Source organism: Nicotiana tabacum, chromosome 2 (assembly GCF_000715075.1).
Source record: "Nicotiana tabacum cultivar K326 chromosome 2, ASM71507v2, whole genome shotgun sequence".
NCBI classification, from domain to species: domain Eukaryota; kingdom Viridiplantae; phylum Streptophyta; class Magnoliopsida; order Solanales; family Solanaceae; genus Nicotiana; species Nicotiana tabacum.
Window position 1 is genome coordinate 67,758,633 of NC_134081.1, and position 23,881 is coordinate 67,782,513.

Below are 23,881 nucleotides of genomic sequence, written 5' to 3' on the forward strand. Positions count from 1 at the left end.
AAAGTGGAGACATACAACTCTCGAGTTGACCAGATACCAGGGGCACCACCAATCTTGAAAGGGATGGAATCGAAGAAGTTTGTACAAAAGCCGTTTCCTCCAAGTGCGGCTCCGAAGCCTATTCCAAAGAAGTTTCGTATGCTAGACATACCCAAATATAATGGGACCACTGATCCCAACGAGCATGTTACTTCATATACATGCGCCATCAAGGGTAACGATTTAGAAGATGATGAAATCGAATCTGTGATGTTAAAAATATTTTGAGAGACCCTTTCAAAGGGAGCAATTATTTGGTATCACAACCTGCCACCAAATTCCATTGACTCATTTTCCATGTTAGCAGATTCTTTCATAAAGGCACACGCCGGGGCCATAAAGGTCGCAACGAGGAAATCAGACCTTTCCAAGGTAAGACAAAGTGATAATGAAATGCTGAGAGAGTTCGTGTCTCGATTTCAAATGGAACACATGGAGTTGCCACCGGTCACAGATGATTGGGCCGTTCAAGTTTTCAACCAAGGGTTGAACTAGCGGAGTTCAAATAGCATCACGTCAGTTGAAACAAAATTTGATCGAGTATCCAGCTGTAACTTGGGCAGATGTGCACAATCGATATCAATCGAAGATCAGGGTCGAGGACGACCAATTAGGAGCCCCTTCCGGTTCTATACATCCCAACAGGTCGGCCGTTAAAAATCAAAGGGACATTGACAAGGAGCCAAGATCGAACAGAGATCGATATCAATCATATACCACAGATCGAAGGAACAATGGCTCAGGATGCAATACCGCCCAGAATGATCGAAGAAGTGATCGAGGACAGAATTCTCGGGGACTTATGAGCAAAAGTGGTTTTGACAAGTATGCCGATCCTACAAAGGCACCTCGGTTATCGGAATATAACTTTAGCATCGATGCATCGGGCATTGTATCGGCAATTGGAAGGATCAAAGATACTAGGTGGCCCAGACCCATACAAACCGATCCTTCCCAAAGAAACCCAAATTTTATGTGCAAGTATCATGGCACGCATGGTCACAAGACCGGGGATTGCAGGAAATTAAGGGAGGAGGTAGCCCGTCTATTCAATGAGGGCCACCTTTGAGAGTTCCTCAGTGATCTAGCCAAGAATTATTTCAGAGAAAGGGATGCCAATAGGAAAAATGAACAGGAGGACCCCCAGCATGTCATTCATATGATCGTCGGTGGGGTCGATGTCCCACAGGGACCCATATTCAAACGCACTAAGGTATAAATCACTAGGGAAAAACGAACCCGAGATTATGTGCCCAAAGGCACTTTATCATTCAACGACGAAGAAGCAGAAGGCATTTCTCAGCCCCACAATGATGCTCTGGTAATTTCTATCTTATTAAATAAAGTTCAAGTTAAGCGTGTTTTAGTGGATCCAGGTAGCTCGTCAAATATCATCCGATCGAGGGTCGTGGAGCAGCTCGGCCTACAAAATGAAATCGTGCCCGCAGCTCGGGTCTTAAATGGCTTCAATATGGCTAATGAAACAACTAAAGGGGAGATTATTTTACCGGTGAACATGGCTGGAACCATTCAAGATACCAAGTTCCACATAATCGAGGGCGATATGAGGTACAATGCCCTACTCAGAAGGCCTTGGATCCAAAATATAAGGGCAGTCCCTTCGACTCTCCACCAAATGATGAAATTCCCGACGTTGGCCGATGTAAAAATAGTATATGGGGAGTAGCATGTTGCAAAGGAAATGTTTGCGGTCAATGAGGTAACACCGATATCGACACTATCAACCTTGGAAAGGTCGAGCATCAAAGATAAACAGGAAGTCAAATAGCAATCACAGCCACCAACATTGACCGAGTCAAGGAAGCAGGAGATAGAAGAAGAAGAGGAGGATTTTCTGACTCCTCGAACTTTTATTGTACCCGAAGATTCTGATGCCACCAAATCAACGGTCGAAGAGCTAGAATAGGTTATATTGATCGAGTACCTACCCGAGCGAAAGGTATACCTGGGAAGGGGATTAACCCCCGAACTCAGGAAAAAACATATTTAATTTCTTATTGATAATATAGATTATTTTGCTTGGTCCCATTTAGACATGACAGAGATCCCACCAGAGATAACGACGTATCGGTTAAGCCTGGACCTTAGGTTCAAACCGGTGAAGCAAAAAAGGAGACCCCAGTCCGAGGTAAAGCACACATCCATAAAGGACGAGGTAACTAAACATCTCAAAATAGGGTCTATTCGGGAGGTGAAATATCTGTGAGCACCTAATTTTTGCCCTAATATAAAATTACTCCTAAAAAATTCAAAAAAATAGCTTTAAATTATTTTTCTATATTTTTTCTTAGTTTGCTTTGTACGTATTAATATTTGATGCATTTTTAAGTTGCATTTTAAATCCTAAAGAAAATACAAAAATATTTTTAATTTTCATATTTTTTAGATTTTAAATGCATAATCAATTGCATTTGTAAAATACTAAAATACCAAAAAAAAAAATACATTAGTAACTCTACATGCATTTTTAGGCTAGTTAATTAATTAGGTCATTAGTCAATTAGTGAGTAAAATATATATAATAGTTTAGCCACACAAATTGGTTTAGTCAAGCCCATCCCTTTAGAAGCCCAATTTCCATGACCCACCTGGCCCAACCAGATCCCCCTTCTCTTTACAACACCCATTTTTCCAAACCCTAAAAAAAGGGAGGAGATCAGAGAAAGAGAATCGGTGCACTCCCCCTGACTTCAGTCCCATAGAAAAAACAGAGACCGGATCCCTCCCTCTTAGAAACCCTAGCTTCCCCTTTACACAAAAACCTCAGCCGCTGCCCCTCTCTTATTTTTCTCTCTATCACACAACCTCACTCTCGTTGAAGCCTCTAGTAACAAGTGGGAATTACAAAGTTTAGAGCTAAAATTCAAAAGTTACAAAGCTGATTTTCAGTTTCAAATCCTTTTCCTCTCTCACATTTTCTGGGGATTTCAGAGCTTGATGGAGCTGTAGAACTTGTTTCGAAGCTGAGAGTTCGATTTAAACTCAAATCATTGTTCGATTTCGCTGATTTTACTATTTCGGGAACTGCTGAGCTTCGGTCAAGTTTGCCTCTACCTTTAGTCTGTTTATTCAAGTTTTCTTTGTTCAACCAGGTATTTTGCCGACTTCTTGTAAATTTATGAAATGAATGAAGTTTTCATGATGGTATGATTGCTGTAGAGAAGTTGAGTTGTGGTTTATGAGTTTCTCTGTTAATTGGTTTATAATGCTTTAAGATTTGAGATTCTGCTGGTCTTTCATAACCCCCATGAGCATTCATGATTCACTATTCCCCGTTCGTGTAATTTATTTTAGATAAAAATGATCCAAATCTAGCTTACCTGTGGTGATTTCTTTGTGTTTAAGTCAGCAGTGAAAATTTAGCTGTTAGCTATGGTTAAGTCAACATGTACTTGATCTAATATATGTTAGCCATTAGAAGACTAGTATCTTCATTTTATTGCTTTCTTATTGGAGATTGTAAGATTTTAGACTACTTATGAAGAAATGGATTTGTGGTTGCCTAGTACGGATTTCTTTAATTTGAAGGCTAAGTTAAAGGCGTGGGGATTCTAGATCTAGAAACCATTTCGTTTTTTTGGAATCTGTTTAAAAGAATTTCAGGTGAATTACTTGAGTAATAACTTTTGAGATTTGGAATTGAAGAAATGGTGTCACTTTTGCACAACCTTGCTGTCAAAGCTAGAGTCGGTAAATGACCTCTACGAACCAAGCAGCTTGGGAAAATAATTCATAAATACCGTAGTTTGCTTTTAGGCTCGATTAATAAATCATCGTGGCCATGGGTACGGTTCCCGTGGCATGGTCACGATACGTAAATTCTAATTCGGGTGTGCATTTCTTGTGACCTGACCATAACTTCAAACAATAATAAAATAAGCATGTCGTAACTCGCGTGTGCATTTTATGTGGCGCGGTTTGCAATGTGTACCAAAATGACAAGTGTACGACATCGTGACTTGTTCCAGAAATAATTCTATAAATAATTAAAAGCGGTTAAAAAGTAAAATGCACAATAGGTTTAAAACAGGTAATAAATCAGATAATTAAGCCAAGTATTAATAGTTAAGCAACCGTGCTAAAACCACGGAACTCGAGAGTGCCTCACACCTTCTCCCGGGTTAACAGAATTCCTTACCCGGTCTTCTGTGTTCGCAGACCATAAATAAGAGTCAATTTCCTCGATTTGGGATTTAAAATAAATCGGTGACTTGGGACACCATAAATTATTCCAAGTGGCGACTCTGAAATAAATAAATAATCCAATTTCGATTAATGTCACTTTAATTGGAAAAACTCCCCTATCCCCTCCTCGGGAAAAAGGAGGTGTGACAGCTCTGGCAACTCTGCTGGGGACAAGAACCTAGAATCTCTGGTTCAGGGTTCAGAATTCGAGCTTAGATAACCGTTATGCTTGGCTTTCATGATTGTCTGATATTTCTTGTTTTAGCCTACTGTACTAATTGCTTCTCTTTACCGCTTTGATATTGTTATGAACTGTATATAAACTGTTACGAAAACCTTTCTTCTCTCTGAGTCTTCTAAATTTTCTGGGAAGCGTGCGCTTCGCGTGGCTTCTTTTCTGTTATAGTCATATCCTAATTTTAGAACGAGGTTCGGCTAAGTTGCAAAGCCGGTGAAGCTTCTGTATTCCTGGTACGCTGCCCCCCCCCCCCCCCCCCCCCCCCCGGCTCGAGTTGTCCGCTCGGGTAAGCCAGGTCTAGAACAATACACCTAGGATTTAAACTTAGAATAACACAGCCTCATGCCAAATCCCTAGTAGGTACGTTTGCTTACATCACGTGCATTTGACTTAGGAGACTCAACATAGGGGTTGGGTCCGTCTAGGACAGGTGTACCCAAAATTAAAGGACCATCCTGATGCATTCTTTACGTGCTACTTGTGCATTAATTTGCTTGGCTTGTATGTTGACCGGTTTCTTGAGTAAAAAAAAAAAAAGAAAAATTAAGAGTGAGGTAGGATAGAAAAACGCTCGGTTTTGATAATTTCGGTATTCAAAAAATCTTGTTACTCTGTCGAAATTTCAAAAACAAAAAGAGAAAATCATTTCAAAACAAATCATATTTTTCTGTGCATCAAAATGGCAGAACTACGCGGGTCTGATTCTCACCGGATGTGAGATACGTAGGTAAACCTCATCGGTTCCGGCCCACAATTTTCAAAAAAATCCAAAAATATTTTTCTTTACCTCCTCTTTAGAAAGTTTTTCTTTTAGACCACAATTTTCAAAAAATTCCAAAAATATTTTCCTTTACTTCCTTCTGTAGAAAGTCTTTCTTTTTAGACCCCAATTTTTAAAAAAATACAAAAATATTTTCTTTTTAATTTCTTCTCAAAATCCAAAAGTATTTTCATTCTTCTTTCGAAAATTGAAAAGAAAATTCAAGATTCAAATTTTTTTTTCTTTAGAAGTATTTCTTTCATAAATTCAAAATAAAATTCTAAAAATCCAAAAATATTTCCTTTCTTGTTTAGATGTTTTTCTTTCGAAATTTCGGAAAAAAAAATCGAAATTCAAAAAAAATATTTTCTTTCTTCTTTAGAAGTCTTTCTTTTAAAAAATTTCAAAAAAATAAATAAATCGAAATCCAAAAATATTTTCTTTCTTTTTTATAAGTCTTTCTTTCGGAAATTAGAAAAAAAAGAGTTAGTTTATTTCCTTTATTCTTGATCTTCCCGAACTACGCACGATCTGATTCATGTTCCCACATGATACGTAGGCAACCCACATCAGGTTCGATCGCCAAAAAAAATAAAATGAATAAGAAAATAAAAATAAAAAATGATGATGATAATAAGGACCGACTGAGTCCATTCTAACGTGCCTCTTGTTTTGAATCATAGATGAAAGTTTGAGGTGGTCGGTTTGTGGTAAGCTATCAACACAAGATCCAAAGGAAATATGTCATTGACAACTGACATTAGATGGTCAGAGGGTTCAACAAGAGTCTACTATGGTTGAGGAAAATAGAATACTGAAACAACAAATGACTGAAATGTGTCAAGCATCGGCCAATGGTCAAGGACCACCCCTTTCTTATGTTTTCCCAAAATTCACACCCATCTCGACTACTACCACTCATGTCTCATTGTCTGATCGATCCTATCCATTTGGGTTCAGTCTTTATCCCAACTGTACGACTACAACTGGAACTTCTGTTGCGCGCTCCCAAAGTGTGCCATTGACAACCAATCAGACAATCACTGTTGTTATGCCCGTTTTCACAATCCCACAGCCAACAGTGGTACAAAAGAAAAGTCATGAGTCACAATTTGCTACCCAGCAAGAATAATACCATTCTCCTGAATACCACTCGTACCTATTTGATCTTCCTTCAAAGATTGAGAAGCCTACCCGAAAGATGGCACAAGAAGAAATGACCCAAAGAGTGAAAAGCTTAGAACAAAAGTTGAAAAATATGTAAGGGTCGGCAGGTCAGAAGAGTATTGCCTTCAAGGATCTATGTATGTTCCCCTCTGTTCGTTTGCCACTTGGTTTCAAGACTCCCAAATTTGAAAAGTATGATGGACACGGAGACCCCATAGCCCACCTGAAAAGGTATTGCAATCAACTAAGAGGTGTGGAGGGAAAAGAAGAACTAGTAATGGCTTATTTCGGGGAAAGCCTGACAGGGGTAGCCTCTGAATGGTTTATGGATCAAGAAACCTCTCACTGGCATGTCTGGGATGACATGGCCCAGGCCTTTGTCAAACAGTTCCAATACAACATCGATATCGCCCCAGACCGCAATTCCCTTTCAAACTTGAAGAATAAACCAACTGAAAGTTTCAGGGAATATGCCATTAAATGGAGAGAGCAAGCGGCTAGAGTTAAGCCACCCATAGATGACCACAAGCTAATCACTGTCTTCCTTCAGGCTCAAGAGCCGTATTATTTTCAAAACATGATGTCTACAGTGGGCAAATCCTTCTCGGAAGCAATCAAAATTGGGGAAATGGTTGAGAATGGCCTTAAGACAGGCAAAATTATAAGTCAAGCAGTTCTCAAAGCTACAACTCAGGCTGTAAAGATTGAATCTGATAATTTTAGTGACACGAATGAGAAGGATGAAGAAACCATGATGACAATAAGGTCGAGAAGAGGTCCTAGGACAACATCTCGAAGGTATGAGCAACCTCATCAGGTTTCCTATGATTCCCCTGAGCACTACTATCCACCTCAGAACCCACAATACTCTATTGCTCCATTTCAGTATGTTGTCCAACCACCAAGACACCCCAGAAGGCGAGCACCAGCCCCGCAAAATCTCCACCAGCCTCCACAAAATTTTCAAGTGCCCTATAACCCACAACCGAGCCAGGGGTATAGAGGGGAACAAAAGTTGAAAGATAATTTTACACCAATAGGAGAGTCCTACGCAAGTGTGTTTGAGAAATTAAAGCATTATGACATGATTGCACCTATTCCTCCAAATCATGTGGACCCACGTGCAAGAAATTTTGACCCTTCTAAAAGGTGTGAATACCATTCCAATGCCCAGGGGCACAATGTTGAAAGTTGTCGGGATTTGAAAAGAGAAATAGAAAGGATGATCCAGGAAAAACTGATAGTGATCCAAGATAATGACACCGAGAATATCACGCAGAATCCTTTATATGCACATGATGATGCACACTTTGTGGGGATGATGTGTGGTGACATGGAGTATGAGAATCCTCTCGGGAACTTGCCGACTGAAATTGGAGAAGGCCATGGTGATTCTGATGAGCAAATTTGTGGCTAAATGTCAAGCTTAGCAATTGAAAAGTCATTCCCTCCTCACTAGGAAGGAATCTTGGTAGCTTGTTTTGATGTTTTTTCTATTATCTGGGTTATTCCAGGGTGTGATCCAGATTTTATTTGTTTTATTGAGTCAAACCCTTCTATCCCTCTATTTTGTTTGTGTGAGTCTTGTCTGTTCGTTTTGTTGCTATTTTCATTAGCCAGGTTATTTTAGGGTTGTAACTCGGATTTCAGTTTGTTTGTCTAATTGTCAAATCCTTCTATCCGTTATTCAATAAAATACAGTTTGTCCTTGTTTCATTCTATGCTTAGTTCTTTCGCCGCTAGTTCTAGTGACATGACATGCATGCGGAACTTTTGGCCAGATTTTAGAAAATTGATTTAATTTTGAATCGGATAACCGGAAAAAAAAAGATATTTTTTAGGATGAACAAAGAGTCGAAACACTTTGGAATTAAGCTCGAGTAAGTTTTACCTTCAAATCATTGTGAAGATCGGGTTTGGGAAAGAATCAATTGAAGTTTGTTGGAAAGTTTGACATTAAGGGATGGAAAGTGTCTTTCGACTACGACAAACCAAGAAGACAAACATGGTTATCAATGTTGTGACCGCAACAGATAATATGTTTGGCGTTCTCGAGGTTGGGAGGCCCTTTTTGTGCTACCTATATACTTTATACCCTTTGTTACCCCTTTTGAGCCTGTGTTATTTTCTTCGACCACCCTCTTTTGGAATCAAGTTTAGAGTTGAAAGTCCAAAAAAAAAAAAAAAAGAAATGTAAAAAAAGTCCATGCCCAAAGAGTACAAACTAGGACAACTCTTAGAAAGTACAAGTAAAAAAAAAAGAAAAAGAAAAAAAAAACATTCGAAAGTCCATGCCCATCGAAAATAGAAGCTGGGGCAGTTTGTTTTGAAAAAAAAAGAGAAGAAAGAAGGGAAAAATGAGAAAAAAAGAAAGAAAAAGAAAAAGAAAGAAAAATGAAAAAAAATAGTTAGTTCAGAGGTTTGAACTATGTTAGACCTGATTCCTTTAAAAGGGATACGTAGGCAGCCTTACACGGTTCGGTCCAACCAAATAAGAATTCAAAAAAAATCCAAAAATCCCCAATATCTGAAACTGGGGCAAAGATTTTATTTCACTTTTGAAAGAGTCGATTTCAAGAGTTGTAAAGTGTACAACCCATCATATTGAGTCTATTTTGAGCCTTCATGTCAACCTTCTTTCCAACCCTATCCAAAAACCTTCCAAATAAAGACCTTCCGATATGCCTTCAAGAATGCCAAGAAACGCATGCAAAGAGCAGCAATTATCACGCGATATAGAACACTGTCAAGTTGCTCACAAAAAAAAAACAAAAAAAATGGAAAGAAAAGAAAAGAAAAAGAAAATGAGAGAGTCTTACTAGTGAAAACCCTCACCGGCACTGTAAGGCGACAGTTAGAAGAGATAAATAAATGAGAGAGGCTTGTTGGTGAAAATCTCTCAGGGCACCACTCGTCGATAGTGAGTCGTGAAGCTGATGCAAAGGATTGGCATGAACAAGCCCTACTTCAAAGTCATAAGAATGGTAAAAGGGAAGATTTGGTCATTTTGATAGATCAGACCGTTAAGTCCAAAATGCATGTCATGATCATTAAGGTTAGTTACCGGGAAAAAAAAAAAACCTCTTCCTTCTGTCCTTCCGACAGGGGCATTTCTTGTTAATATTGTTTCTTCGCATCATGATGTCCTTTGCTTTGAGTCAGTCCTTGTCAAAACAAGCAAGAAAATATTTCAAAATCTGCTACCAGGTTTTCAGTTGCAAAGTAAATTTGGCCAGCACACTCAGGTGTTACAGTCAACATGTCTTGGGGATTCATGCAAAGGCTCTCCCCAAAAGACTCTTTTCAGCCTACTTGGCTAAAGCAAACAAAGATAACCTCAAGGTTAATCAGGGACTTTTGATTCTCTTTGACAAACAAATTGCTCAAAAAGCAAGAAGCCATTCAAGATATCAGAAAAGGTCACTTAAGCAAAGATCTCCAGTTGGGATAAGGCTGATTGAGCCACAAATACAAATGGTACTGGGTGTGAAACGATCAGGATTGATGCAGAGCAAAAAGTCTCTTGAAACTGACTCAAGCTGATTGAGCGAAAGCCAAGCTGCCTAAGACTCAAGGCCACAAACCGACCACCACTTTTAAAACTGACAAAATTTTCTTTGTTTGAAACAGGAACAAAGCAGTGCAAGGAAGTTGGTTCAAAAAGAAAAAAAAAAGAAAAAAAGAAGAAGAAAGAACAAAAAGAAGAAGAGAAGAGCCAACAAAGGGATGTTTCTCAAATCTTTGCCTTTATCTATCTTGCTAGTGTGCATATTTCCCCCTAAAATAGAAAACCTAGTCTGATGAAGTTTCTCCTAGGATAAACGTCTTAGTCTGATGAATCTTTCTCCTAAGATAATAAAAAAGAGACCTAGTCTGATGAGTTTTCTCCTAGGATCGAAATCTTAGTCTGATGAATCTTTCTCCTAAGATAGAAAATCTTAGTCTGATGAATCTTTCTCCTAAGATAAAAAAAAAAAGAGACCTAGTCTGATGAATTTTATCCTAGGATCAAAATCTTAGTCTGATGAATCTTTCTCCTAAGATAGAAAACCTAGTCTGATGAAGTTTATCCTAGGATAAATGTCTTAGTCTGATGAATCTTTCTCCTAAGATAATAATAAAAAAGACCTAGTCTGATGAATTTTCTCCTAGGATCGAAATCTTAGTCTGATGAATCTTTTTCCTAAGATTGAAGACCTAGTCTGATGAACTTTCTCCTAGGATCGAAAACTTAGTCTGATGAATCTTTCTCCTAAGATAACAGAAAGACCTAGTCTGATGAACTTTCTCCTAGGATCAAAGTCTTAGTCTGATGAATCATTCTCCTAAGATAGAAAACCTAGTCTGATGAATTTTTTCCTAGGATAAACGTCTTAGTCTGATGAATCTTTCTCCTAAGATAGAAAACCTAGTCTGATGAATCTTTCTCCTAGGATAGAAATCTTAGTCTCATGAATCTTTCTCCTAAGATACCAAAAAAAAAAGACCTAGTCTGATGAATTTTCTCCTAGGATCGAAATCTTAGTCTGATGAATCTTGTCTGAAAAAAAAAAACAAAGGTCAATTTTTAGTTTTCTTAAGTTATCAATATTTAGTTTTCTTGAAATCAGGGGTCCCGCCTGGAGAATAGGGTCAGTTTTTAGTTTAGTCAAGCTTAGTTTATAGTTTTTCGCAAGCTCAATCTCAAATTTAGGAGACGCACTTCCTAGTTTGGGTTTTTCACATTTTTATTTCTTTAGGAGACGCACATCCTAGTCGAGTCTTTAATTTTACTCTCATCATTGCATCTTTTATCAATAGCATAGGTAATTTATAGTTCTGCTAATAACTCACAAATCTTCCTAGTGTAAACTGGGGTAGAAAGGTTTTTTTTGTTTTGTCTATTTTTTTTGTAGTAGCAGGCGCCCACCTGGAGAACGAGGGAATTAATTTCAAGTTTTAACTCATCAGTCGCCCACCTGGAGAACGAGGGAATTAATTTCAGTTTTAAGTCAGCAGGCGCCCACCTGGAGAACGAGGGAATTTATTTCAAGTTTTAAGTTAGCATCAGGCGCCCACCTAGAGAACCCACCTGGAGAACGAGGGAATTCATTTCAAGTTTTAAGTTAGCATCAGGCGCCCACCTGGAGAACGAGGGAATTCATTTCAAGTTTTAAGTTAGCAACAAGCGCCCACCTGGAAAACAAGGGAATCCATTTCAAGTTTCAAGTCAACATCAAGCGCCCACCTGGAGAATGAGGGAATTCATTTCTGTTTTAAGTCAGCACAGGCGCCCACCTGGAGAATGAAGGAATTTATTTCAAGTTTTTAAGTCAGCAGGTGCCCACCTGGAGAATGAAGTAATTTATTTCGAGTTTTAAGTCATCAGGCGCCCACCTGGAGAACGAGAGAAGTCATTTAAGAATTCAATTCAAGTTAGAAGTAGCAGAAGCTCTCCTCAAGAATGCGAGTTGACAGTACGGGATGACCAAAGGAAGAAGTCTCAATCCAGAATTTAAAAAAAAAAAGAAAAAAAAAGAAGAAGAAGTGAATCCAAAATGCAGAAAAAGATGAAAAGATATGGGCTGCTCAAGATATGATTGAAGTCGCAAGCTTTGCATGTCCCATCTTGATCCGAAAAGCCGAAGAAGAATGAACTACCACCTGCAGCTAGCAAGCATCGAGGTTCAGATCAGAGTCTGCATGAAGAACCAGCCAAAACTCAAGATCAAGCTTCAAAAGACTCATAGATAGGAATCTTGTAACTCGTAGCTGATAGGCTTAGTTAGTCTTTTTCATTTTGACTTTGGTGTAATAAGGAGCTCAGCAAGCAGTAAACAGCAACAACAACAGTGAAATCACAGCTTCTCGGTAGTCCCAGCTACCTAAACTTCCAGAACTACACTGACCTGATTCCTTTATAGCCAAGGATATGTAGGCAACCTCTGAAACACGGTTCGGTCAAACATTTTCAAAATGCTTCCCATGGAGTGTCAAATGGGCAAAAATTGCTCATAATTGCTTACTTTATCATTGCCCGAAAACTCTTCATGTTCTCGAGCAAAGAGGGGCAGCTATGAGCACCTAATTTTTGCCCTAATATAAAATTACTCCTAAAAAATCCAAAACAATAGCTTTAAATTATTTTTCTATATTTTTTCTTAGTTTGCTTTGTACGTATTCATATTTGATGCATTTTTAAGTTGCATTTTAAATCCTAAAGAAAATACAAAAATATTTTTAATTTTCACATTTTTTAGATTTTAAATGCATAATCAATTGCATTTGTAAAACACTAAAATACCAAAAACAAATACATTAGTAACTCTACATGCATTTTTAGGCTAGTTAATTAATTAGGTCATTAGTCAATTAGTGAGTAAAATATATATAATAGTTTAGCCACACAAATTGGTTTAGTCAAGCCCATCCCTTTAGAAGCCTAATTTCCATGACCCACCTGGCCCAACCGGATCCCCCTTCTCTTTACAACACCCATTTTTCCAAACCCTAAAAAAAGGGAGGAGATCAGAGAAAGAGAATCGGTGCACTCCCCCTGACTTCAGTCCCATAGAAAAAACAGAGACCGGATCCCTCCCTCTTAGAAACCCTAGCTTCCCCTTTACACAAAAACCTCAGCCGCTGCCCCTCTCTTATTTTTCTCTCTATCACACAACCTCACTCTCGTTGAAGCCTCTAGTAACAAGTGGGAATTACAAAGTTTAGAGCTAAAATTCAAAAGTTACAAAGCTGATTTTCAGTTTCAAATCCTTTTCCTCTCTCACATTTTCTGGGGATTTCAGAGCTTGATGGAGCTGTAGAACTTGTTTCGAAGCTGAGAGTTCGATTTAAACTCAAATCATTGTTCGATTCCGCTGATTTTACTATTTCGGGAACTGCTGAGCTTCGGTCAAGTTTGCATCTGCCTTTAGTCTGTTTATTCAAGTTTTCTTTGTTCAACCAGGTATTTTGCCTACTTATTTTAAATTTATGAAATGAATGAAGTTTTCATGATGGTATGATTGTTGTAGCGAAGTTGAGTTGTGGTTTATGAGTTTCTCTGTTAATTGGTTTATAATGCTTTAAGATTTGAGATTCTGCTGGTCTTTCATAACCCCCATGAGCATTCATGATTCACTATTCCCCGTTCGTGTAATTTATTTTAGATAAAAATGATCCAAATTTAGCTTGCCTGTGGTGATTTCTTTGTGTTTAAGTCAGCAGTGAAAATTTAGTTGTTAGCTATGGTTAGGTCAACATGTACTTGATCTCATATATGTTAGCCATTAGAAGACTAGTATCTTCATTTTATTGCTTTATTATTGGAGATTGTAAGATTTTAGACTACTTATGAAGAAATGGATTTGTGGTTGCCTAGTACGGATTTCTTTAATTTGAAGGTGTTAAAGGCGTGGGGATTCTAGATCTAGAAACCATTTCATTTTTTTGGAATCTGTTTAAAAGAATTTCAGGTGAATTACTTGAATAATAACTTTTGAGATTTGGAATTGAAGAAATATTGTTACTTTTGCACAACCTTGATGTCAAAGCTAGAGTTGGTAAATGACCTCTACGAACCAAGCAGCTTGGGAAAATAATTCATAAATACCATAGTTTGCTTTAGGCTCGATTAATAAATCATCGTGACCATGGGTACGGTTCCCGTGGCATGGTCACGATACGTAAATTCCAATTCGGGTGTGCATTTCATGTGACCTTACCATAACTTCAAACAATAATAAAATAAGCATGTCGTAACTCGCGTGTGCATTTCATGTGGCGCGGTTTGCAATGTGTACCAAAATGACAAGTGTACGACATCGTGACTTGTTTCAGAAATAATTCCATAAATAATTAAAAGTGGTTAAAAAGTAAAATGCACAATAGGTTTAAAACAGGTAATAAATCAGATAATTAAGCCAAGTATTAATAGTTAAGCAACCGTGCTAAAATCACGGAACTCGGGAGTTCCTCACACCTTCTCCCGGGTTAACAGAATTCCTTACTCGGTCTTCTGTGTTCGCAGACCATAAATAAGATTCAATTTCTTCGATTTGGGATTTAAAATAAACCGGTGACTTGGGACACCATAAATTATTCCAAGTGGCGACTCTGAAATAAATAAATAATCCCATTTCGATTAATGTCACTTTAATTGGAAAAACTCCCTTATTTCCCATATCCCCCTAGGAAAAAAGGAGGTGTGACAGCTCTGGCGACTCTGCTGGGGATCGAACCCAGAATCTCTGGTTCAGGGTTCAGAATTCGAGCTTAGATTATAAGAATTTAAACAAGGCGTACCCCAAAGATTCTTTTTCACTACCTAACATCGATCGCATGATCGATGCCACGACCGGCCATGAGATCCTTACTTTTTTCGATGCCTATTCCGGGTACAATCAAATCCAAATGAACCCGAAAGACCAAGAAAAGACTTCATTTATCACTAAGTATGGAACATATTGTTATAATGTAATGCCCTTCGGGCTAAAAAAATGTAGGAGCTACTTACCAACGCCTAGTAAATAAAATATTCAAAAAAAAGAAGGTAAATCAATGGAAGTTTATATTGATGACATGCTAGTTAAGTCCCTGCGCGCAGAGGACCATTTGGCTCATTTGCAGGAAACGTTCGAGATTGTAAGGAAATACAACATGAAGCTCAACCCCGAGAAATGTGCTTTCGGGGTCGGTTCGGGCAAGTTCCTTGGCTTCATGGTATCGAATCGGGGGATTGAGATCAACCCCGATAAAATCAAGGCCATCGAAGACATCACCGTCGTGGACAGTGTATAAGTCATGCAGAAGCTAACTGGACGGATAGCTGCCTTAGGCCGATTCATTTCGAGGTCGTCGAATCGAAGCCACAGATTTTTCTCTCTACTCAAAAAGAAGAACGTTTTCGCCTGGACCCCGGAATGCCAACAGGCATTAGAGGAATTGAAGTGATACCTATCAAGCCCACCACTACTTCACACTCCAAAGGCAGATGAGAAACTTTACTTGTACTTGGCAGTATCGGAAATCGAGGTAAGTGGTGTTCTAGTCCGAGAAGAGAAAGGTACGTAATTTCCCATTTATTATATAAGTCGAACCTTAGGAGAAGCAGAAACTAGATATATACACTTGGAGAAATTGACACTTGCACTGATAAGCACCTCTAGAAAGTTAAGACCATACTTTCAATGTCACCCCATATGTGTATTAACCACTTACCCACTTCGTAATATTTTGCACAAACCCGAACTATCGGGCCGATTGGCCAAATGGATCGTCAAACCCAGTGGGTACGATATCGAATATCAACCGCGGACGACCATCAAGTCTCAAATTTTAGCGGACTTCGTGGCCGATTTCACGCCAACCCTCGTACCTGAAGTTGAAAGGGAACTCTTGTTAAAATCAGGTACATCATCGAGGGTATGGACTCTCTTCACAGACGGTGCTTCAAATGCGAAGGGGTTTGGGCTAGGCATCGTTTTGAAGCTGCCCACGGGTAGCTCTATTAGGCAATATATCAAAATATCTAGGTTGACTTACAATGAGAAAAGAGTACGAGGCCCTGATTGCAGGTCTGGAGCTAGATAAAAGCTTGGGAGCAGAAGTCATTGAAGCCAAGTGTGACTCTTTACTGGTGGTGAACCAAGTAAACAAAACCTTCGAAGTTCGAGAGGATAGAATGCAAAGGTATTTGGACAAACTGCAGGTAACTTTGCACTGTTTTAAGGAATGGACTTTGCAGCATGTACCTCGAGAACAAAATAGTGAGGCCGATGCACTTGCAAATTTGGGGTCATCGGTCGGGAAGATGAGAGCAGCTCAGGAACTGTCGTCCAACTCTCGAGATTCGTGATCGAGGAAGGTCATGCCGAGATAAACTCTACAAGCTTAACTGGGATTGGAGGAACAAATATATTGAATACTTGAAGAATGAAAAGCTCTCATCGGACCCTAAAGAGTCGAGGGCCCTACGAACCAGAGCTGCTCGATTCACATTGGCTGAAGATGGAACATTATATAGAAGGACATTTGCAGTATGCTTAGTGCCAGGAGACACCGATTATGTTCTACGAGAGGTCCATGAAGGCACTTGTGGGAACCACTCCGGCGCCGAATCACTGACTCACAAAATCATTAGAGCGGGATACTACTGGGATAGCATGGAAAAAGACACTAAGGAGTTTGTTCGAAAATGTGATAAATGTCAAAGATTTGCACCGATGTTCCATCAGCCCGAAGAACAACTTCATTCAGTCTTATCCCCATGGCCATTCATGAAATGGGGGATGGATATCGTCGGCCCTCTACCATCGTCCCCAGGTAAAGCCAAGTTCATTTTATTTATGACTGACTATTTCTCTAAATGGGTTGAAGCACAGGCGTTCGAGAAAGTGAGAGAGAAAGAGATTATAGACTTCATCTGGGATCACATCGTATGTCGATTTGGGATACCTGCCGAAATAGTGTGTGACAATGGAAAATAATTTATCGGCAGCAAAGTGATGAAATTTCTCGAAGACCATAAAATAAAAAGGATATTATCAACGCTGTATCACCCTAAAGAAAAGGTTGAACGAAGCTAAGGGGAATTGGAGAGAAATTCTACCCGAGTCCTTTGGGCATATCGAACAACATCAAAATCCAGTACGGGGGCAACCCCGTTCTCCTTAGTATATAGCTCCAAAGCCTTGATTCCAGTCGAAGTCGGGGAACCCAGTGCCAGGTTTCAACATACAACAGAAGAGTCAAATCCCGAGACTATGAATACTAGCCTCGAATTATTGGATGAAAAATGAGAAGCCACACTCGTTCGAATGGATGTACAAAAACAACGAATCAAAAGATACTACAATAGGAGAACCAACCTTTGCCACTTCAGAGTAGGGGACTCTTTCCCGAGGAAAGGTACCATCAACACTCAAGATCCTAGTGAAGGGAAGATCGGCCCAAATTGGGAAGGACCCTACCAAGTCCTCGACATCGTCGGAAAGGGATCTTATAAGCTCGGCACGATAGATGGCGAACAACTGCAAAATAATTGGAACATATCGCTTCTCAAACGGTACTATTGCTAAGGTATGACTTTATTCCCCTTTTTCATTTATATATTCGACACTAACTCACTGCAGGTGATCGATCGAAGACATCGAGACCTCAGGTTTTAAAGCACGCATTGCACTCTTTTTACCTTAGATTAGTTTTTGTCCCAGGTGGGTTTTTCTGGCGAGATTTTTAACAAGGCAACAATTATGTGCTACATAAGGACCATTCAACAGTATCCAAGGCTTCTTTACAATCAACCTCGAATACTAGGGGACATCACCCTCGGATGTTACACTTTCGAGGAAAATACTTTGTGCCAAAGGGTCTTGATAGAGAAACTTTGTAATGGGCCAAACGGTAGAATGAACCGTGTCCATATAGATTAGTCGAGCCCCGATGGAAAAACATGTATGCATGTATAAATTATAAAAAGAAGCATTCTTTTTATATCAATCATCTTGTGTCTCAAAGAAAACTTTCAATACAAGCTCCATACTTATGATTTTGTGAGAAATTGCTCAAGGGCCAAGTGCAAATATACCTCGTACACTCAGGGACTCACGTCGACGATCGACATATTCGAGTAATCTAAACTCAAATTCATAAGACCTCAAAGAGGCACTCCTCGATCTACAGGCCAAGGCCATCATTCTCGGGGACTAACACTTCAAACAAGTTCGAAGTGTTATTGAAAAATAAGCCCAAGAGGCATACCCAAAGGCTACAGCCAAATTAAGCCGGCTCGGAGACATCCGAATCCCGCAATAAAAATAGGCCGTCAAATTCTTTGAAAACCCGATTAAAAAAGGCTACCCTCGGCAAGTAATCAAAAGGGCTTCGATAAAATCAGCCCTCGAAAAACCTTAAGAGGTATCAAATTATCTTAACACAAACGTGCTAAGGCACAAAAAGCAAAGGGGTTTCAATTGACATCGAACCCTCAAAAAACCCAATGGGTAAAGACTACGTGTTAAGGCATAAAGAAATTTTTTACTAAGTCTTCTAAGCCGAAAAAGGGAAAAAAAATAGCCATCTTTTAGAGGCCATATCGCCCCAATCTAAAGAGCCTAAGGGCCAATACACTTAGAGTTCGAGATTTTGTTCTCACTCAATTCGGACCTAAGGGTTCCACTATTCCGAGCTCAAATAAAACTGACTTGAATATAGCTCGAGGATTCATCATTATTTGATATAAAACCTTAAGGGGTCTGTTACTCTTAATTCGAAACTTACTCGAACTCGGCTATAAAAACAGTACAATTACGGCTTCGATCAAGCCGTCTGAAATCAAAATCCCAAACATATTGTTAAGCTAGGGGACTCGCCCTCGCTTAACTAAAAACCTAAGGGTTTGTTCTACTATGAGTTCGAGCTATTGCTCACTCGATTATAGAGGCTACAACAACCCGATTGCAACAAAGTTTTGACAAGGCAAAACAGAATTTATCATAAATCAGAAATCGAAGACGAAACGGAAAGAAAAGGAATATTTCAGATATGCAAAGTATTTACAAAGACCACACAAGGTGTTACACAAAAAACAAAAGGAGAAAAAATCCTAAATGCCTAGTCCGCTTTGGGAGCTTAATCTTCATCTCCTCCACTCTCGTATCGACTCGCAGAGTCTTCTTCATCGGAAAGCAAAGCTTCGGCCTCGTCTTCCAAAACCTTCGCATTCTCGATATCAGACGTGAGGTCGAAGCCACGAGCATATACCTCCTCAAGAGTCTCTCTTCGAGACTGGCGCCTAGCATACTCGGCAACACGGGACAATCTAACCTCAGCAGCATCAAAAATTTCCTTTTCCCGAGTGTTAGCGGCTTCGGCGTAAGCTCGGTAGGAGGCCACAAGCGCCTCTGCCTTGGATGTAGCCCTTGCAAGCTCAGCGGCCAACCGAATCTCGAGCTCCTCCTTCACACTTTGGAGTTGACTCTCAATCGAAGATAGTTGGGGCCGAACCGCTTCTTTCTCCGAGGCGAGACAGTCCATGTTCTGCTTCTACCCCAAAGTCTCTGCCTCTTTCATCTTGGCCTCCTCACGAAGCTGCTCAACCAATTCGGCCTTCTGCTGAACCTGCAGGAGCAAAGTGTTAGTCGCCAATATCAAGTTAATACAAACAAGCTCCCAAAAATTTACATTACCCATTCAATGAGCTCGGTTTGATCTTCATGAGCTCTTGTTAGCTCGGCCCGAATACTCATGATCTCCTCTTCTTTATGCACATAGAAGAGTTTAAGGGCATCTCTCTCCTCCGTAAGCTTTTTGAGATCGGCCTCGCATCGGGCCAGCTCAACTCGGTATTTGGAGGACGCTTCTCGATAGAGCACCGTAGCCTGTATAGAAAGGAAGGAAATCAGACTTAGAGAAATAAGAACAAAACGTAAGCATGGTAACATGGGCTAAAACTCACTTGGTTCAGAAGCCGCTGAGCCTCATAAAAAATGAGTGATACGTCCAGTTCGGGAACATCTTCGACCCCTACGAAGCAGCCACGAAATATATCATCCCCTTCGGGAGCCGTCCCCACATCAGGGGTCCCCATGGACCAGGCATCCCGAAACTGCCCCTCAGAGAACGTGGGGCCGGGCGGCGAATCATCGATGTTAATTGCCCCGAGCGAGTCACTTGGGGCATTCTCTTCTCTTTGAAGGGCCTTAGAACTAGACCCTTCGGGCACACTCGCTGGTTGCTCATCACAGCAGGAGGCATCATCAACACCCGATGACTCGGGGACCCTACTCAGACCTTCCCCCAAGATCATCTCTATCTGCGGCTGAACCTCCTCGACCGTCACCGCATCAGCAGTTTTCGAAGCTTCGATGCCTTCCCTCTTCCGAGCCACCAGCAGGCAGTCGACATCTTCTCCCTCCTCGTCTTCATCTCGTAGTGTTTGGACTACATTGGTAGACAGAACGGAGGGATTAGTCTTCGACTTTCGAGCCCTGCTTTTCTTGGGCTTTGGGGTATCTGGAGTCAAGGCCCTTCTCCTTTTCTTATCTTTGGTCGGATTGGGACCTCCCCTTCCCCATGGGAGGTGGCCTCATGACGACATTATCTCCAGGGCCTATATGAGAAGAAATCATGTTAAAAAGAAGTATTTCACAGGAAAGCATCAAACACGGACATGGGAACTTACCATAATTTTTGGCCACCCATCGTCCCTTGACCAAATCGCGCCACGAGTGCTCAGCATACGAAGAGGTTGAAACCAGTTGTCGAACCCAACCTGCAAGGTCTGGGACTGCACCAGGAAACCAGGCGGAAGCTGCACCATAAAGAAGAATATAGATGAGAAGAGGTAAAGGAAATATAACAAGTAGTCAAACGTTATCAGTGAGGTTCTACTTACGCTTCATGTTCCATTCTTCGGGGAATGGCATCTTCTCGACGAGGATTAAGTCGGAGGTCCTGACTCGGACAAACCGGCCCATCCACCCTCGGTCCTTGTCCTCGTCTATACTCGAGAACAATACCTTCGTGGCCCGACGCTGAAGCCTTATCAGTCCGCCCCGATAAAGATGGGGGTTGTATAGCCTAATGAGATGATCGAGTGTGAAAGACATACCCTTGACCTTGCTCGAGAAGAATCTGACCAAAATGACAATGCGCCAAAAAGAGGGGTAGATCTGGCCCAGGGTTACCCGCTATTGGTGGCAGAAGTCGATTATGATAGGATCGACGGAACCTAGTGTGAAAGGGTAAGTATACACACTTAAGAACCCTTTCATATGAGTGGTGATGTCCTCCTCGGTGGTAGGAATCACCACCTCTTTATTCTCCCAGTGGCAGTCTTTTTCACCTGTTCGAGATCGCCTTCAGATATTGAACAGATATATCTAGACATGGGCTCGCATTGGCCAGGAACCGAAGAGGATTTTTCGACTTTAAAGTCGGAAGTGAGTTCACATGGCCTGGGGATGCACTCTTCGATACGTGGCTACACCGGTGTTTTGTCACCGTCCGACCACAATGAGGAGGCTTTTTTCCTCTTGAGGAGCATTCTTTGATGTTTTTGCCATTACTATATGAGGTTTAAGGAAGAAGAAGGCGGAATTTGTGTTTTAATAAGAGATTGGCAAACGGAAACCAGCAAAGTTGATGAACTTGAAGTGAATAGAAGAGCTTTTGAAGATTAGAATAAGTTTGAAAGTAAAGTTTGAGAAGATTATGAAGGCGGTCTATTTATAATAGCCACTTTGATGGTTTGAAAGCACCGGTGGCCGACCATCAATTGGCGTTAATTAATGACCTTGGGAATTATGCAAACACGACGCTTCAATCGCTTCTGTCGCTTACGTCACGATGTTGACATCATAATTGATTGAGGTATTAAATCAAAGTCTCAAAATTCATTTCTTCTCATTACACTCCAAAAAACGAGAGGACTAGATGTATACGGTCGAAATCGGGCATATCCTATTTCGTTGGCAGGGGAGTTGCCCCGAGGGTAACCTCATAATAGATCGGGCTCGAGTTCAAAGATAGAACATCGAGCCTAGAGATTGAAGTGTTCTATGAGATCGAGGCCAGCAACAATCGAGATCAAGCATGACTGACGTCGAGTAAGGCGTAATAACGGAATGACGATATATCAGTAACCGGTCGAAGATCACGACGGAAATCCCGGAACGGATCAAATTAAAGTAGTTGTTAGTGCCAATCATGGGATCTACTTCCGTTATTAGAGTTGTACCTTATTTAGGATTCCTCTATTATATAAAGAGGGATCACATTCAGTTGTGAGGCATTTATTATTCACTAAGAAAAATATACATATACGCTGTTTTCTTTGTTCATCATTGTTCATCGTTGTTTGTTCTATCCTCTATTGTTCTTTTTAACTAGCCTCGAGACTGTCTCGAGTCGAGGTCGAGGCGTTGTTTGCAGACCGGTTTGATTCATTTCATTGTCTAATTTATTTATTCAATTCGTTGTTTATCAATTGATACTGGATTAAATCACATATCCTTAAAACCGCAGTATAAGTTTACATAACTTTTTAATTTTTTTTTTTATATATAGCCTATTTATTAGGTGTAAAAAAAAAAAAAAAGGCCTCCACAAATGTGGGGCCTAAAGCAGTTGCTTTACCTGATTTATGGACGGGCCGCCCTAGACAGGTGACGGATTTCGGAGCACGTGAGCTGTGGTTGAAGTTGCTCCCCAACCCGATACAGGACCGTTCGAAGAGATGAAGGCGGATAAGATTGAAAGCCCTCGAGACCTGGTCAATGATAGTTGAATTTCCATAGAGATCACTGCCAATTTTGTTACACTGAAGAGATAAGCATCAGCTGGAGTCCCGCTCCCATTACCCACTTTCTCCAATGTGCAGCCTCAGGACTCGGAACCCTCATTTGCCCTTAGACAAAACCATCTCATCTTTTTTTAAACAGCTTTGTAACTCGATCACTCCTGCTTTTGGAGATTGTTCGGACATTGAAAATCAAGACTCTCTCACTCTTTATTGTTTTGCTCAGTCTATTTTAGTCTTTCTCATTCGTTGTTATTTTTAATTTGCTAACGTCTTGAATCAAACGAATTAATTGCTAGTGGCCCTCAAAAATATATAATTTCAATTGTTTAATCTCAAAGTTAGTTTTTGGGTCAAACGCCATATAGTTTTGATTATTCTCTAGTTTTATCAAGGATTTTCTTTCTTTCAGTTTCTTAAAGTACATTTCAAGTAAATATTTATCTAAGGATTAGGACGTTACATCATCACGTACGACCTTAGGGCAAAGGGAAAAATGCAGAAAGGAAATGATTTTGGAAAAAGCAAGACAAAACTCCCTTCTTACAAATTCAAAAATGTTCAAGTGTTGAAGACAACAAGTGCAATCAAGACATTCACTTGCTTGACTTGGCTAAGGTCAAGACACCCAGCCAGTTATCCCCCCCCCCCCCCCCCAACACACACACACACCCTTCACAAGCAAGGAGCCAAATAAGTAAATTTTACCTGAAAGTGGTGAGATTCACTTCTTTTTCCTTTGTTGAATCAATTCAATTTCTAAACAACTATTAGAGCGTATACACAGGTTGTGTCGTGGATATCTTGTGTGAATAATAAATTATTTCATTTGTATTTTCTTCAACGATATCGAAAATACAACAATAATCTCAGAAAAATCATTAGATTGTGTCGTGAATATCTTGTATGGCTAATAAATCATTCCATTGTATGTGTTTTATTCAACGAGACAGAAAACATAACAATTATCTCAAAAAAATCATTAGCATTCTAGCTTACCCTCCACGTAACTCGAAACTCGAACCCACAAGTTGGTGGTGGAAGCATTGTATTGTACCATTAGATTTATACTTCTATTTCTAGATTTTAAAATTCGAAAAGGTTGACAAATACAAAATATTAGTAATGGTTATTTCAGGCTAACCCTAATTCGTAGCATCCTTGAAGTTATATAGCCGCAATAGATTAGTTTTCA

General features: G+C 40.0%; 1 protein-coding gene across 3 annotated transcripts; it reads left to right on the forward strand.

The window, feature by feature from the left end:
• The first annotated feature begins 2,666 nt into the window (after nt 1-2,666).
• Nucleotides 2,667-22,931, forward strand: LOC142171362 (uncharacterized). 3 transcript variants are annotated; one of them, XM_075233722.1, is made up of 2 exons: nt 2,667-13,353; nt 22,455-22,931. In XM_075233722.1, exon 1 carries the CDS (start codon nt 6,550-6,552, stop codon nt 7,825-7,827), a length of 1,278 nt encoding a protein of 425 aa, XP_075089823.1. In that variant the 5' UTR covers nt 2,667-6,549; the 3' UTR covers nt 7,828-13,353; nt 22,455-22,931. The 3 variants fall into 3 exon arrangements, with proteins under 3 accessions (XP_075089823.1, XP_075089824.1, XP_075089826.1); XM_075233723.1 differs by having other exon boundaries at nt 22,549-22,931; XM_075233725.1 differs by having other exon boundaries at nt 22,553-22,931.
• The last annotated feature ends 950 nt before the right edge of the window (nt 22,932-23,881 follow it).